Genomic DNA, 15,843 nt, shown 5'->3' with positions numbered 1-15,843 from the left:
CTATAATAAAGTTTCTGTGCTGATGTCAACGCCCATCCCACAGAGACACTCATTTGACAAAATGTGCAGACACTCTCTGCTGAGCCCAGTACTGTAGACACAGTACAGTGTTAAATTACAACACGCAAATATTCGAAAGGTGATTTATTATGAATCTCTCTGGCCCCACTGATACATGAACAGTCTAATTCCTGGTCCCAGTTGTCCTTTGTTTTTTTAATGCTGCCGATAATCCCATCACAACCATTAACCAAGTCTCTCACGACTCTTGGTTAGCATCACATCTGCCTCCAGTTTTAGCCCTTTCTTTTCACTCACAGAGCCTGATGGTATGTGAACCTGCAATTATTTTCCTATCTCTTAACTCTTGTTATTCAATATGTGGTTATCTCCCAAGCTGTGTGAGAAATGGAACGGATGGTGATCTGCATGTGTGTGTGTGTGTGTGTGTGTGTGGAGGGGGAGTGGGGCATATGTGTGTGTGAATGAATGAGTGCCAAACCCTCAAGGTCATACAACCGCTGCCAACCGATGAACTTTTCTGACCTCATAGGAACTTTTACAGTCCTGTGCTTTGTATAGGTGTCATTTTGCAAGGACCACAACAAGGATCATTCCGCATTTTGAAGACAACATATCTTTTTATTTTTCTGATTGTTGGTAGGATTGTTGGTGGTGCTTGTATCTTCACTCCCAATGCTTTGCTGTTTAAAAGGTTATTATTACCGTTATGGGCCAAGCACCAAAACTGCAAGGCATGTATTGTATTTGGTAGAATTTTTCACTGTCATCATACTTTGTCCTCTGGGGGTCTATGGCAGGCCATAGAACCCCTGGGTGGATTTTGATTAAATTTGGCACATTGATAGAGGACAGTCCAAAGTGTCCAGGCATCCAATCTGGGGTTAATCCATCCATCTCAGTAGCACCACCAACAGACTAAATTTCAAGGTACACTTTTGCTTACAACTTTTAAACCAGTTTGTCCTAGGGTTGTGATCTTTTATACCCCTGAATCCTTGGGTCATCTTGATTCGAATGCACCCATTGCCTTTAAAGTCTGCCATATTGGATTTTCTGCCATTTTGAATTTTTCGAAAAAAACCTACTTTTGCGAACTAGTGCTAAATCGTTGAATCGTTGATATCATCTACAGATGGTTCTGACCAAAAGCTGTTAAAAGAACTTTGCTGGGGCAAAAAATATGGCTGCTGTTGTCCAATGAAATTCAATGGTAAAGACACCAAAACAGGAAGTGAGCCATATGTTACCAATGCTTGGTTGGAGTCACGGAGTCATGTGGGAGGGGGGTCGGGGGTATTTGGTATGCACTAATTTTCATGAAATTTGGCCACATCGTGGCACTATACCAGAAAAACGGAGAAAATAAATTTGAAACACCTACCACTTTGGAACCAAAGCAGACGTTTCAACCAAATTTCTTGTACATCATCACAGTAAAGGACTCTCGCTGGGAAATTATGAACCTTCTGTCTCGGCCATTTTGTTTTTTGGCCATCTTGGCATTATCATATTTTCAGTGGTTTTCTATGGTCAGAAGCCATAGGTGGATTTTGGCAGACTCCGGCACCCTCATGGAGCACAGTCCAAGGTATCCAGGTTCCAAATTTGGGGTCAATCCATCATTCCCTGTGGCACCACCAAGAAGGAAAAATGTCAGAGTACATTTTTGATTATTACTTTTGAACCATCTGTCTTAGAGTTGTGATCCTTATCTCCCCTGAATCCCTGGGTCATGATGAATTGAATAGACTTGTCCACTGTATTAGACTTTCGGGGGAAAAAATCGTATTTTAAATTTTTTGAAAACCATACTTTTGCGAACTAGTCCTAGACCATTGGTACAAACTTGGTACACTTTGTTAGTATTAGGAATACTGGTTATGCACCAAGTTTAATGAAATTTGGCCATTTGGGGGCCCTCCTAGAGTTATGGCACAATGAGGTTTTGTGTATTACCCCTTTGGACCATTGTCTTTCAGAACTGTTAAAGGATAGTTGCCAGGTTGAACAATATGGCCTCAGTGTACCCACTAAATTTGCCCGTGAAGGCGCCATAAAGGAAGAGTGGCTATATCTCTGCAGTGCTTTTGTTTGTTGGCATAAAACTCAGTACACATGCTTACCTTTAGGCCTGGGCGGCACACACCACGTTTAGTGAAATTTGGCCACTTTGGGGCGCTATACTGAAAAACAGGTTTATAAACACCGTTGCGTCCATGTACTTAGATTTTCCTGACATTTTGTTCCAATGGACACCACGAGGCACAGACCACACAAAGAAAGGCAGATATTGCAGCCAGTTTTTTTTGTAGATCATTATATCATTACAGGTCAGGTCCTAACTGGGAAATGAACACCCAGATAGCAAGACGACATTGAAAAAATATTGATTTTCCATCTGAATCATCATTATGGTTGAGATTGAAATCTCAATGCTAAATAAATGTTGGATCACCATTACAATACCAATGAAACCCGACAGTATAGTAATGTTGATGACAGTGACGTTGGAATAACATTGATTTGTAGTTGTCCTGATTATAAATGATTGAGCATAGATTTGTAGTTGACCAGGCAACGACAATGTTGCTGAAAAGTCATCGTTTTATAGTTGACCGGGAAATGATGACGTGACATTGAAAAGCCATTGATTTATGGTTGACCAGTATGATCGAGAAGTCATCGAATTAAAGACAGGGCGACCATCGTATGAAAGACCAACGGCACTTCACACATCTGATTTGTGAATCCATCAGGTGAGCATGCATGTATTTATCTAACGTTTGAACGTTGAATTGTACCAAATTGAATATTTGTAAACGTTTATGGTTTATTTACACTGTCTAACATTATATGCCGTCGTACATTCGTCCCTGTCACGATGGCCGTTATAACTCAGACACCTTTAAATGTCATTGAAAGGTTAGCATCTGTTGCCAGATAGGCATCACAGACCAAGTTCACTCTACAGTTTTACAAATACCTACACTAAGTTAATTTAGTCAGTTAGCTATCCTTGGTTTACTGTTGGTTTTTCGTGGTAGCTATAAATTACATAAAATATTTGGGATGTTTTACGGTCAAAATGTCAAGACTGAGAGATGCAGATGCGTTAAATTAGCTCGCTAACGCCACTGATAATTTAGCATTTCATGTTAGCATTAGATGACAGGATAGCGTTGGCTAGGACGAGTTGAGGAGAAGAGAGAGGCATGCATATATTTCGGAGACAACTCAAAATCTGATCAAAGATAAAATACACGCTATTTTCATGAATTACAGTCCTCAGTGGAGGATTCTTTCTTCCGACGACAAAGTTAGCATTTTGCTTTTATGCTAGCGAAATTATCCTACTAAGTTACTGATGGAGCTCGGATATAGTGCTATGAAATCATTATAAAATGGTATCGATCACATATTACTGACACTGTTGTATTATTTTGGCAATTGCACACTTTTACAGTCGCTGAGATTGCTGACTTTATTTTTTAGCTCCTCTGTTTTCTGTTTTAGATACCCTGACTTCAGACCAGGGTGGACGACAGACAGCGCAGAGGTGAATTCGCAAAGAATTGAAATAAACTTGTTTTAATAAACTTGTTTTTTAACTGATGTAAAGTTGTCCATTGTCATTTACATATAGATCAAACCTAATTTTTAATAATATAGGGCTATACTTATATTTAATAATATCCTGGCTGTAGATAAAGCAGGACATATTTTTTCACAGTATTTTAAAGTAGTAATAGTAATTTGCTATGGTTTAAATTCGGTTGAAATACCATTGAAGTCTCGATCATCTTTAGTTATAATTTCAACGTTGTCTCAATATAAACCGAGGGTGCAAAAGTAATGAAGAATCAACATCGGAGCTCGACATTGATTCAATGGATTTAACGTTGACAGCGGAATGTTGATTTAACATCATTTCAATGATTATTTGCTATCTGGGCACACAGTTCAATGTTCAAATGGCACGACTGCTAAGATACAATCAGTTGGTATAGGCGCATCTCCTGCACCTTTTGACCTACTGCCACAACTAATACACTAAATAGTGTTGAAGAAACGCTTGGACTTACCATACTGACCTGAATGTAAGACAGGATTTTTTTTCTACTTCAGAATAAGTGGGGCTGTCTTACATTTGAGGACTAGATTTTTTAATGTCATTAATCATTAAGAACAGCAGGTAGTGCTACTTATCTGTAAAATGGTTGTTTTTTACAAGGAGTAAAAAGCACAGTGGTGTAAATGGGTAAACACAACTACTTTACAGGGGATGTAGCTCAGTGGTAGAGCGCATGCTTTGCATGTATGAGGCCCCGGGTTCAATCCCCGGCATCTCCATTACATTTTAGGGGGCAGCTGTGGCCTAATGCTGCCCACTGCGCCTGCTGTTGGTGTGTGTTCACTAACGATGTGTATAGGATGGGTTAAATGTGTCACTACTCACTGCTCACAGTGTGTGTGTGTTAGGGATGTCATGATAGACCGGTATTGACGATAACCGTATTTAAAAAATGAAGTGTTAATAATACACATATGATAATATCTAAACTATGCATTTCCGCGATTGCGCCGCAGCATCACCGAATCTTAACTCTAGAAATACTCGATCTGTCTCCAGATGAAGTGTAGTCACCGCAAAAGACCACTGAGTCCAACTATCGACTGTCGCTGCGTGCAATCCCTCGTCATAGCACTAGAGACATAAAACTTTCCCCATTCATTTTCAATGGGAAAATAAGCATCTAAAAACTGCAATTAAAAAAACAAGTGGACCGAACAAACAAGCAGCAGTCAATCATAATATTTAAAAACAAGAGCAAATATTCCTATTAAAAGCACTGTGCCTTCTGCAAAGAACCGGTGATTCTCAGACACAGACAGTGACGCGCTGGTCTCGTGAGATTGTGTAATGTGAAGCATACAACACTCCAAGATAATTTGGCACACCGAGTTGGGCTCACAGAGCAGTTTCCCTCCTGATGCATCCAGACACCGCTACCTTCCCTTTAACGTCCTGATAGTCCACTACTGACCGTGAGCGTGCATGAGCCATGTTAAGGTGGAAGTTTTGTTGAAATATATCACAAATATTGTGCTATTGTTTCAGTGTCTTATCCACCTCCATGTTCCTCTTTTTCACAGACAGCTTTTTGATATATGGGGGTTTATTTTTATCTTGACATTTGTTTGTTTGTTTTTTTTCAGATTTTGTGCTTTCTCTTGCAAGAGGGAACTTTTGATTTTGGCTTGCTTTGATTTTAACATGTTAGTTTTGTCAGACCTGTATAATTATTAAGTTTATTTCTCTGCAGGATTTCCATTTTTTGCAGAGTATACAGTGCACAGAAAACTGGCTGATAACAAATTGTTAAAATAACACATGCCAACAACACATGCGTTTGAGATGCTGATATTTTTATTGTGTTGCACAGAGAAATTCTCAAGCAATCCACCTCAAAGATGATTCATCTTCCGCCTCGTGTTGAGTCAAGAATCCCGGTTAATACTGAAAAGAAACAAAACAACAAATCAGTGAAGTACCTTAACATGTCAAAATCCAAACAATATCACTCAATAATTGCCCAAGAACAGCCTAGAATCTGCAAGAGCAATCTGATGTAGAAGACATCATGTGATCAGCTGAATCCAGAATGTTGCTGATAACAGTGTTGGCTTATACTTTCTGTGCTGTAATTACTTCTTTGACAAATTTAGACTGTCTTCTTACTGAGTTATTATTTTCTTAGATGCTGACTATTGATTCACATGACTTTCTCTCTTACCCTGAAGTGCTCCCATTTTTTCATCTCGTTGAAAAGAGAATTTCCAGGGCAGGAGGTGGAATCCACCTGTCTGTGTCCGTACAAGATGTAGCTGTAGCTTGCGCGCCCTCCGCTCTTGGCACAGTCTGAGAACTGGTACCTCACCATGTTTATGGTGCTTGAAGATGGCAGTCTGGAGGTGTAGTCTCCGATGATGGAGACGCCCAAACTCTTGGAGTTCCACCCATAGGCATGAGCTCCAACCCACTTCCAGCCACGGCCCTCATACATGTTCCCATCACCACCTGCCACAAAGCTGTGGAGACACAAATAGACAGAACAGACAGGATGCACAAGAAAGCTCTGAAAATGCCTTGACTGGTGACTGGAATAGCCAAGTCTATTTCATCTCCGGCAGTGGTATTTTGTGTCTGCGTATGACATACTTGTAGCCGATGTCTGACCAGCCATTGGTGTTCTGGTGGTAACTCTGCATGGACCTCATGTTGGCAGCACAGGCATCAAAACTTGTGCAGGGCTGACTGGGTGAGGCAGTGTGGTGAAGGATGACGTAGGACACGGGAAGAGACAGGTAGCTGGGTGAGCCGATGAAAGGTTTAGCTCCCCAAGTACACCTGGCAATGATGTTTGGACAGGCTGTAGAGATAAAGAGAGGGAGAGAGAGAGAAATAAAGAGAAAAAATCCATGTAAGTTTCAACTGTTTTTTTTTTTTTTTATGAGTGATTGCTCTTAGTTCTGACTCACATTAATGTTGACATGCAATAAGTTTAACACTGCCCCATATTGAACATTTTTTCATTCATAAACCCATTTTTATATAAAAGAGGCTTGGATATGGTGGGCGGCATGAACTTTGTGTATGAGAACATTATTAATACAATGTTTACAATCCAAATCCCTTTGTCTCAAGTGACATGTATGTAGTATATCACCCTCATTAAAAGTCTATGTTTTGGCTCCATTTAAGACTTACTTGCATATGTGTGGATGAGCTCCTCAATTCCCGTATTCACCAGAGCATCGAAATTCTCCTGAGCCTTCTCCCCATGAAGTTCCCCATATCTAGCCATGGAGCTCTTCACCTGGGTCTTCAGCAGTGACACACTCAACAGATCCTTGAAGTTGGTGCGGCGCATTTGACTGATCAGTCTCGGGGCGCCGTCCAGTCCCCTCTCGTCCAAGCGGTGGGTGTAGTAGCTCCTCAGCAGCTCACTCAGCTTCTGGGGACGAGAGTTAGGAGAAGCGATCTCCAGACCCAGGATCAGACCGTCGATTCCTCCATTGATCATAGCGTCGGTGGCCAGAGAAGGCTGGTCGGACAGAGTGTACACTTCTGGGGAGGCCACGTGGTTCCAGCATCCTCTTGTGCCCAGGAGCTGTGTCTCAGAGGATCTGCTGTTGTGGTACAAGAAGGACAGAGCCAGGGTGTTACCCAGGGTGAGAGGGTAAATGCCTTCCACATGCTCTGGGGTGGTGGACTGCAGGCCAGCCTCAATGCCCAGGAGAAGAGGGGACAGAGCCACGGTGGTGCCGTCTTGTGTGAAGACCACACCGTTCTCCACACCACCATCGGTCACCTCGTGAGCCATGGCTGTCATGATGTAGCTGGAGAGCTTTGAGTCCAGGGTGAAGTTTGCAGTGGGCACGCCCAGATAGCGCTGGATGAAGGGGCTCTCCAGACCGGCCACCCTGCGCAGAGCTTTCACCACGGAGACGGGATCCAGTTCTGGGTTCTCGGTCTCAAATTTCTCCACCACTTCGATGAAGTTGTTCATATGCTTGGGAATGGAAGCTACAGTCCACACCACACAGTAATCAGACAGAAATACAATTCAGTGTTAGACTAGGTTTCACCTTACAGCATCTGATATAACACAACACAGCATATTCATTCTCATACAGTAGATGAAGGAAATTCTGATGTAAATGAGTGCTTGCATTTGTCTCTTAGCTCAGTATTAGTAAATATGCAAACTATCACTTACCTTCAGCATAACAGCTGACAGCCACCACCACCAGTGTCAGAAACAGTTTCCAGTGTGATTCCATGAGGAAGAGTTATCCAAGCCTCTCTCTACTCAGACAGAATGCTTGCTTCTCTGTGTCGACTCAGTGGCTTTTTAGGCACTTATATACTGACTGTATTGCATAAGCATTGTAGCATGATTTTCAAAAGCCTATCATGTGACTCTCATTCTTATCTCAACATTTGTTTATTTATTTGAATGAGTGAGAAGAGGAACAGGTGATACTCTGTAGGTGCGTTTTGTGTGTGTGTGTGTGTGTGTGTGTGTGTGTGTGCGCGTTTTGTGTGTGTGTGTGTGTGTGTGTGTGTGTGTGAGAACTGAACTGAACTGAACTGAGTTCACAAGGTCACAAAACAACAGCAGATCACAGAGCACATCAAAGCTAATGCTTTCAGTCCTGCATTCTATTTTGAGTCATTTTGCAGTGACAGCATCGGTACAGTTTGGTAAGTATTTCATAGCAGCATTGTCAAGTAAAATTTGCACAATACATTATTCTCATCATCATCATCATCATCATCATCGTCATTACCATCGTCGTCATCATCATCATCATCATCATCATCATCATCATCATCAACTTCTTCTTCTTCTTCTTCATTTATGTATATGGAATATTTTGGGCATTACCTGATAATTTTCATTAATCAGGAATCTCCTGTGAACTGAACAGAGGTTTAGGAAATATTGCCAAGAATAACTTTCCATCGTGTGAGAACTTGGTGAAGAGTCACAGCGTACTCACTCACAGATGGAGCCAAGTGGGCTGGACCACGCTCAACAATCACAAGTGACTTTTCAACAGCACCAGGTGATTTTACTGACTATGAAAAGATGAAGTACCAATTCAAAGCAGGCACTAACCATATACTGTCTCGCTACTGTCATCTGCAGTCAAAATTCTCTAACCTGATCACTGTGGATGAGAAACAATAACTCATTGGAATCACTGATTTCTGATGAGGTGAGCTAAATCATTGTTCAAAATGTATTTTCATTGTCCAAGGTCTCACATATTACTCCAGAAAGAGAGGCATATTTGATACAGAAGAAAACCATTGAACTGAAGTTATTTTCCGTAAAGTTTGTATCTCAGCCATTTTAAGAGCACCTGTGAATTTTGGAACAGTGATCCTTCTTTCACAAGTTGTGTTTGCTGTGCATGCCATCAAAGGTGGTCTTCATTCAAGAATGTCTTTGACTGCAATTTTGCGATTTTCCATTGACGTGGAATCTGGGAAATGCACACTTTTAAGATAGCAATTTGTATTTTCACTCCAGTAAGACCGTAACCAAAAACATTTCATGCTCACTTCAATTCAGTTTTATTTTTTTACTTGTACAGTGGATAGTAGGTCTGTGAAAGGTCTGCGGTGGCAGTGGCAGAGAAAACTCTCCAGGACTGAAATTGAAGAGGAACTGAGACTTATTAAAGGGGAATCTGTTCTGTTCTGGCTGGCACTGAATTGTTAGAACTTGGTCTTTAGTCTGTGGTTTTGTGCAAGGTCACATAAAACGAAAAACAGCTTAAGACCCCTGCAGTTCTTTGTGCAGAGTTAATCAGGGCTAGCGTTTGTCAGGGGTGGAGATAAGAAGAAGGGTGGTTGGACAACCAGGGACAGGTCCATCTGGCAAGCAGGCAAGGAGGGGGGTTTCCTTGCAAGGTTACCAGAGGATATTTCAGGACTGAAATACTCATATTAGCAGATACCTGAGAATCCATAATCAGTATGGTTTCCAACAAGTAAAAAAGGGAAGAACTGGGCTATTGTGTTAACAGTTTCTTGTGCTAGCAAGAACCTTTGCATCTTAATTCATAATTATGATTTCAGCAAAAATGATATCTTCTCCTGAACGGTTGGGCTGATTTGTACAAAATTTGAAACACGTGATCTTGAACCAAATCCCGAAGTTAAATTGCAAGGAAGCTGCTACATCAAAAAACTTGGCCACCACGAGCCAATCGAGTTGCTTCATTTACAAATTAATAAGCAAATGTAACAATTTCATTCACCATTGCATCAATCATTCTGAAATTTCCTCTGCACAATCACAAGGCCTCACCGACAAGATATCCCAAATTTGAGAGCAATACGTCGAAAAACACAGGCTCCACAAGTGCTTGAACACACCCATTTTTAACCCAATTTTTAACGTATGAAAAATACGCTGAAAAATCTTCATCACATACTTTTAGTGCATGACATTAAAGACAAGGCTTAATGTGCTGGGACCCTGGAATTGCTGCTTGCAGCAATATGTCATATTACTTTTAATCAGTTTCAAGAAATACTGAAGTGCTAAAACGTGATGTCACTTATTTTGGTCTAAATCTTTTGGCTTTGGGAGTTACATTTTGTGATTATGTGGTGACTCTACACCAGCTTTTCACGGGATGGAAAAGTTATCCTTGGCAATGGCCCTAAACCTCTGTCCAGTTCACGGGACATTTCGGATGGACAGAAATCGCCAGGCATTTCGGGCAGATTCTGCAAACTCATGTGCTCACACAGATCATCTGTTCTTCTTCCCACTCACCCCATAAAACAAAACAAATACTGAGATAATAATAAGTGATTTGATAGGCTTTTGAAAATCGTTCTATGATGCTTACGTAATGCAACACATATATAAATGCCTAAAAAGCCACTGAGTCGACACAGAGAAGCAAGCATTCTGTCTGAGTAGAGAGAGGCTTTGATAACTCTTCCTCATGGAATCACACTGGAAACTGTTTCTGACACTGGTGGTGGTGGCTGTCAGCTGTTATGCTGAAGGTAAGTGATAGTTTGCATATTTACTAATACTGGGCTAAGACACAAATGCAAGCACTCATTTACATCAGAATTTCCTTCATCTACTGTATGAGAATGAATATGCTGTGTTGTGTTATATCAGATGCTGTAAATTTAAAACCAAGTCTAATACTGAATTGTATTTCTGTCTGATTACTGTGCGAACTTTAGCTTCCATTCCCAAGCACATGAACAACTTCATCGAAGTGGTGGAGAAATTTGAGACCGAGAACCCAGAACTGGATCCCGTCGCCGTGGTGAAAGCTCTGCGCAGGGTGGCCGGCCTGGAGAGCCCCTTCATCCAGCGCTATCTGGGCGTGCCCACTGCAAACTTCACCCTGGACTCAAAGCTCTCCAGCTACATCATGACAGCCATGGCTCACGAGGTGACCGATGGTGGTGTGGAGAACGGTGTGGTCTTCACACAAGACGGCACCACCGTGGCTCTGTCCCCTCTTCTCCTGGGCATTGAGGCTGGCCTGCAGTCCACCACCCCAGAGCACGTGGAAGGCATTTACCCTCTCACCCTGGGTAACACCCTGGCTCTGTCCTTCTTGTACCACAACAGCAGATCCTCTGAGACACAGCTCCTGGGCACAAGAGGATGCTGGAACCACGTGGCCTCCCCAGAAGTGTACACTCTCTCCGACCAGCCTTCTCTGGCCACCGACGCTATGATCAATGGAGGAATCGACGGTCTGATCCTGGGTCTGGAGATCGCTTCTCCTAACTCTCGTCCCCAGAAGCTGAGCGAGCTGCTGAGGAGCTACTACACCCACCGCTTGGACGAGAGGGGACTGGACGGCGCCCCCAGACTGATCAGTCAAATGCGCCGCACCAACTTCAAGGATCTGTTGAGTGTGTCACTGCTGAAGACCCAGGTGAAGGGCTCCATGGCTAGATATGGGGAACTTCATGGGGAGAAGGCTCAGGAGAATTTCGATGCTCTGGTGAATACGGGAATTGAGGAGTTCATCCATACATATGCAAGTAAGTCTTAAATGGAGCCAGAACACAGACTTTTAATGAGGGTGATATACTACATACATGTCACTTGAGACAAAGGGATTTGGATTGTAAACATTGTATTAATAATGTTCTCATACACAAAGTTCATGCTGCCCACCATATCCAAGCCTCTTTTATATAAAAATGGGTTTATGAATGAAAAAATGTTCAATATGGGGCAGTGTTAAACTTGTTGCATGTCAACATTAATGTGAGTCAGAACTAAGAGCAATCACTCATAAAAAAAAAAAAAAAAAAACAGTTGAAACTTACATGGATTTTTTCTCTTTATTTCTCTCTCTCTCTCCCTCTCTTTATCTCTACAGCCTGTCCAAACATCATTGCCAGGTGTACTTGGGGAGCTAAACCTTTCATCGGCTCACCCAGCTACCTGTCTCTTCCCGTGTCCTACGTCATCCTTCACCACACTGCCTCACCCAGTCAGCCCTGCACAAGTTTTGATGCCTGTGCTGCCAACATGAGGTCCATGCAGAGTTACCACCAGAACACCAATGGCTGGTCAGACATCGGCTACAAGTATGTCATACGCAGACACAAAATACCACTGCCAGAGATGAAATAGACTTGGCTATTCCAGTCACCAGTCAAGGCATTTTCAGAGCTTTCTTGTGCATCCTGTCTGTTCTGTCTATTTGTGTCTCCACAGCTTTGTGGCAGGTGGTGATGGGAACATGTATGAGGGCCGTGGCTGGAAGTGGGTTGGAGCTCATGCCTATGGGTGGAACTCCAAGAGTTTGGGCGTCTCCATCATCGGAGACTACACCTCCAGACTGCCATCTTCAAGCACCATAAACATGGTGAGGTACCAGTTCTCAGACTGTGCCAAGAGCGGAGGGCGCGCAAGCTACAGCTACATCTTGTACGGACACAGACAGGTGGATTCCACCTCCTGCCCTGGAAATTCTCTTTTCAACGAGATGAAAAAATGGGAGCACTTCAGGGTAAGAGAGAAAGTCATGTGAATCAATAGTCAGCATCTAAGAAAATAACAACTCAGTAAGAAGACAGTCTAAATTTGTCAAAGAAGTAATTACAGCATGGAAAGCAAAAGCCAACACTGCTATCAGCAACAATCTGGATTCAGCTGATCACTTGATGACATTGCTGCCCTTTAAAATTGTTCCTGTAAATTCTGAGCTGTTCTTAGGGAATTATTGAATTATATTATACTGACATGGTTATGCCCTTCTCTGACTTTTTTTTTTTTTTTTTTTTTACTATTTCAGTATTAACTAGGAATCTCAACTTGACCCAAGGCAGAAGATGAATCAGCATTGAGGTGGCTAGCTTGAGAATTTCTCTGTGCTACAAAATAAAAATGTAAAAACTCTCATCTAAGCGTATGTGTTGTTTTAACTAATTGCTTAAAAATCCAGTTCTCACTTTTATTTAAATCACTCCATGAGTGGATGGCTAGCCAAAAACTCAGCTACAGCTGATTGTACCCACTGTGCTCAATACAAACTTTTTACTCCAAATTTGAGTACACCTCAGTAATCATATGTCTGTCTCTATTTTCTTAAAATATAATAAAGTCATCAAAGCTCATGATCAGCTGGTGTACCACCTTTCAGATGAAGGCTTACAGCTCTGTAATATTATTCTTTTGCAGAGCTTGTTTTTCTCTCAACACATCCTACTATTTGGGAGAATTGAGAAATTTCATGTGACTTGATTCATATGAATAGAAACCAGTGAAGTTTAAGAACAAAAATAGCAACAGGTAATATATACAAAGAGACTTTGAGGGACACCATATTTTAGCTGTATATGTTCAGATAATATACCATTTATATGAACAAACACGTACAATCCATTCAGCTCTGGAGTAGTACAGTGTGTGTTATGGTGTGTGTCTAAAGCCTGACTGAAATCTTTAGAAATTATTTCTTCTCTGCAAGAAATGAGAAGAAGATTTGAGATACTTGCATCAAGACTTGGTTTCCTAGTCAGATGCTTAACTGCAGCTATGTTAAAAAGGCCTGGGTATGTGCTTGAGGTTTATGGATGAATGTAACATATTAAATAGTGATTTGCAGATTGAAAAATACTTTTAAAAACTTGTGGGGACAGGATCAAGTGTATATGTATATGACTTAGAGACTGTAACTGGAGCACTTGGAGTAAAAGAATCAAATCATTCATTTTACTTTGTGATTCTGGTAGAGTGTTGATAGGGAGACCTTTGAATTTTTCCTCCAATCTTTACTACTATCCTAAATGAGAAAGTAAATCCAAAAGCTTTTTATAGCCAAAATCTATTGGACGCTTGGTGATCAACCTGTGGCATGATTCCTTTATAGTTCATAGACTGTGTAGGAATCTGGTATGATTCATATTATTGTGAATCAGGCTGGAGAAGTATTGAAGTGCTAAAACGTGATGTCACTTATTTGGTCTAAATCTTTTGGCTTTGGGAGTTACATTTTGTGATTAAGCGGTGGCTCTACACCAGCGTTTCACTTGATGGAAAAGTTATCTTTGGCAGCAGTCTTAAACCTCTGTGTAGTTCACAGGTGATTTCTGATGAGCAGAAATTATCGTGGATTTTTGGCAAGTTCTGCTAAATCATGCGCTCACACATATCATCTGGTCCTCTTCCCACTCACCCCATGAAATAAAACAAATACTGAGATAATAACAAGTGATTTGATAGGCCTTTGAAAATCATTCTATGATGCTTAGGCAACACAACAGCTGCATAAATGCCGAAAAAGCCACGGAGATCACAAAGAAGAGCAAGCATTGGTAACGCTTTGTTTTACAGTCTCTTAATGACCAGGTGTTAACTAGGAAATGACATGTTAATAAAAATACAGTCATTAGTAAGGTGCCAAAAACAAACAACCGGACAGGAAGTACTAAACAATTTTCTAGTAAGTACATAGAAACCTACCAGGAAACTAGATGGCAACAAAATATAGTTATTCGGAAAGTAGCCTATGATTAGAAATGTATAGTATTAAAGTACATGGAAGCCTACAGGGAAACTAGATGGCTACGGTTAGGGGTAGGGTTGGGTTAGGGTTAGAGTCAAGTTTAGAGCTGTTGCTAGGGATGCACGTGATCATTATTTTTCATGGCCGATTCCGATTGCCGTTTTCTTTTCTTTTTTTTTACTGGCAAATGGGCCGATTCCGATACCGATCGCTAATTTTTTGCTTTTTTAAGCAACAGAAGCAAGAATCAATGAATAAGATGTTTATTTTCTCTTTAACGGGCCAAAGTAGCCTTAAACGAAAAAATATCGGAAGGCATGTGGAATTAGAAGCAACACTTACATATTAAGGAAAACAAGCAAAACAAAGATGCTGCGTATATGTAGGCCTAGCATCAGAAGTTGTTTTAGTCTTAAATTATCTTGTATAATTTCAAGATTTAGAGTCAGACTGGTCTGACTTTTGCCTTGTAAAATTACATAAAATCAAAATAAAGAAACTAATTTAAAACATTTCTAAATGTTACGTCAAATCAAATTTAGCACAATGAGAAAAACATAAAAATGCTGTGGCAGTTGTTTTTTAAATTAAATTATGTCAGTGTAATTTTAAGATAAAACAAAATGACAGTCCTATACAGAACTATATTGCCTTTAGTTGGCACTGGTCATTATTTATGGCTTCTCTTTCAACAGCCTATGTAACTTCTTCTTTACAAAAAGGAGCATTTCAGCTTTGTCACCAGCTAATCGGTTTCTTTTCTCGTCCACCACATGAGAAGCTGCGCTGAACAAATGTTCACTGTCTACACTCGTGCAGGGTGCAGACTGGTAAGCTCGCGCATTTGTGCGCCAGTGGATCAACGCCTGTTCGCTTCTTGGTATCTGCGCCTCAGACAGGTAGCTCTGCACCTGTTGTAGAGCTGCCCATGACAGAATTTTCTTCCAGTATCTTAATCTCCTGTTCACAGACTAAGTAATATTTCCACACAAATGGCACTTTGGGAAGTGATTCTAATGCAGCTTGTGTACATGGAGCGCACACTTCCCCGGAACACAGATCGGCCAAAATAAACAAAAAACCGGCCGGATGCCGATCGCGTGTTAGGAGCAAAAACGGGCGGTTCCGATTGATGACCGGTCGATAGGTGCATCTCTAACTGTTGCCATCTAGTTTCCTATTGGGTTGCTTACTTACCAGTAAATTATTCAGTACTTTCTAATTAATACCTGG

The 15,843-nt window shown here is 41.2% G+C and overlaps 2 protein-coding genes and 1 non-coding gene across 3 annotated transcripts; 2 read left to right on the top strand and 1 right to left on the bottom strand.

The window, feature by feature from the left end:
- Positions 1 to 4,302: 4,302 nt before the first annotated feature.
- On the top strand, positions 4,303 to 4,374 carry trnaa-ugc (transfer RNA alanine (anticodon UGC)). Its single transcript has one exon. It is a non-coding gene; the product is annotated as a tRNA-Ala (tRNA).
- Positions 4,375 to 5,798: 1,424 nt separating this feature from the next.
- LOC115829733 (N-acetylmuramoyl-L-alanine amidase-like) lies at positions 5,799 to 7,895 on the bottom strand. The gene is made up of 4 exons (XM_030793900.1): positions 7,806 to 7,895; positions 6,794 to 7,612; positions 6,245 to 6,455; positions 5,799 to 6,114 (listed from the first exon to the last, which is right to left on the bottom strand). Exons 1-4 carry the CDS (start codon positions 7,867 to 7,869, stop codon positions 5,799 to 5,801), a joined length of 1,410 nt encoding a protein of 469 aa, XP_030649760.1. The 5' UTR covers positions 7,870 to 7,895.
- A 2,665-nt stretch (positions 7,896 to 10,560) lies between these two features.
- LOC115829731 (N-acetylmuramoyl-L-alanine amidase-like) lies at positions 10,561 to 12,633 on the top strand. Its single transcript, XM_030793899.1, has 4 exons — positions 10,561 to 10,624; positions 10,814 to 11,632; positions 11,977 to 12,187; positions 12,318 to 12,633. Exons 1-4 carry the CDS (start codon positions 10,561 to 10,563, stop codon positions 12,631 to 12,633), a joined length of 1,410 nt encoding a protein of 469 aa, XP_030649759.1.
- The last annotated feature ends 3,210 nt before the right edge of the window (positions 12,634 to 15,843 follow it).

This window comes from Chanos chanos, chromosome 16, assembly GCF_902362185.1.
Source record: "Chanos chanos chromosome 16, fChaCha1.1, whole genome shotgun sequence".
Lineage (NCBI taxonomy): Eukaryota > Metazoa > Chordata > Actinopteri > Gonorynchiformes > Chanidae > Chanos > Chanos chanos.
The sequence above is the reverse complement of the archived record's forward strand: the minus strand, read 5'-3'. Positions and strand labels throughout refer to the sequence as shown.

Bases quoted from the DNA above. Each gene is read 5' to 3' on its own strand.
- LOC115829733 (XM_030793900.1), bottom strand. From the start codon at position 7,869: ATGGAATCACACTGGAAACTGTTTCTGACACTGGTGGTGGTGGCTGTC. The intron at 7,613-7,805 runs GTAAGTGATAGT...TGTGGACTGTAG, and splicing joins TGTCAGCTGTTATGCTGAAG to CTTCCATTCCCAAGCATATG. The intron at 6,456-6,793 runs GTAAGTCTTAAA...TTATCTCTACAG, and splicing joins GCTCATCCACACATATGCAA to CCTGTCCAAACATCATTGCC.
- LOC115829731 (XM_030793899.1), top strand. From the start codon at position 10,561: ATGGAATCACACTGGAAACTGTTTCTGACACTGGTGGTGGTGGCTGTC. The intron at 10,625-10,813 runs GTAAGTGATAGT...TGCGAACTTTAG, and splicing joins TGTCAGCTGTTATGCTGAAG to CTTCCATTCCCAAGCACATG. The intron at 11,633-11,976 runs GTAAGTCTTAAA...TTATCTCTACAG, and splicing joins GTTCATCCATACATATGCAA to CCTGTCCAAACATCATTGCC.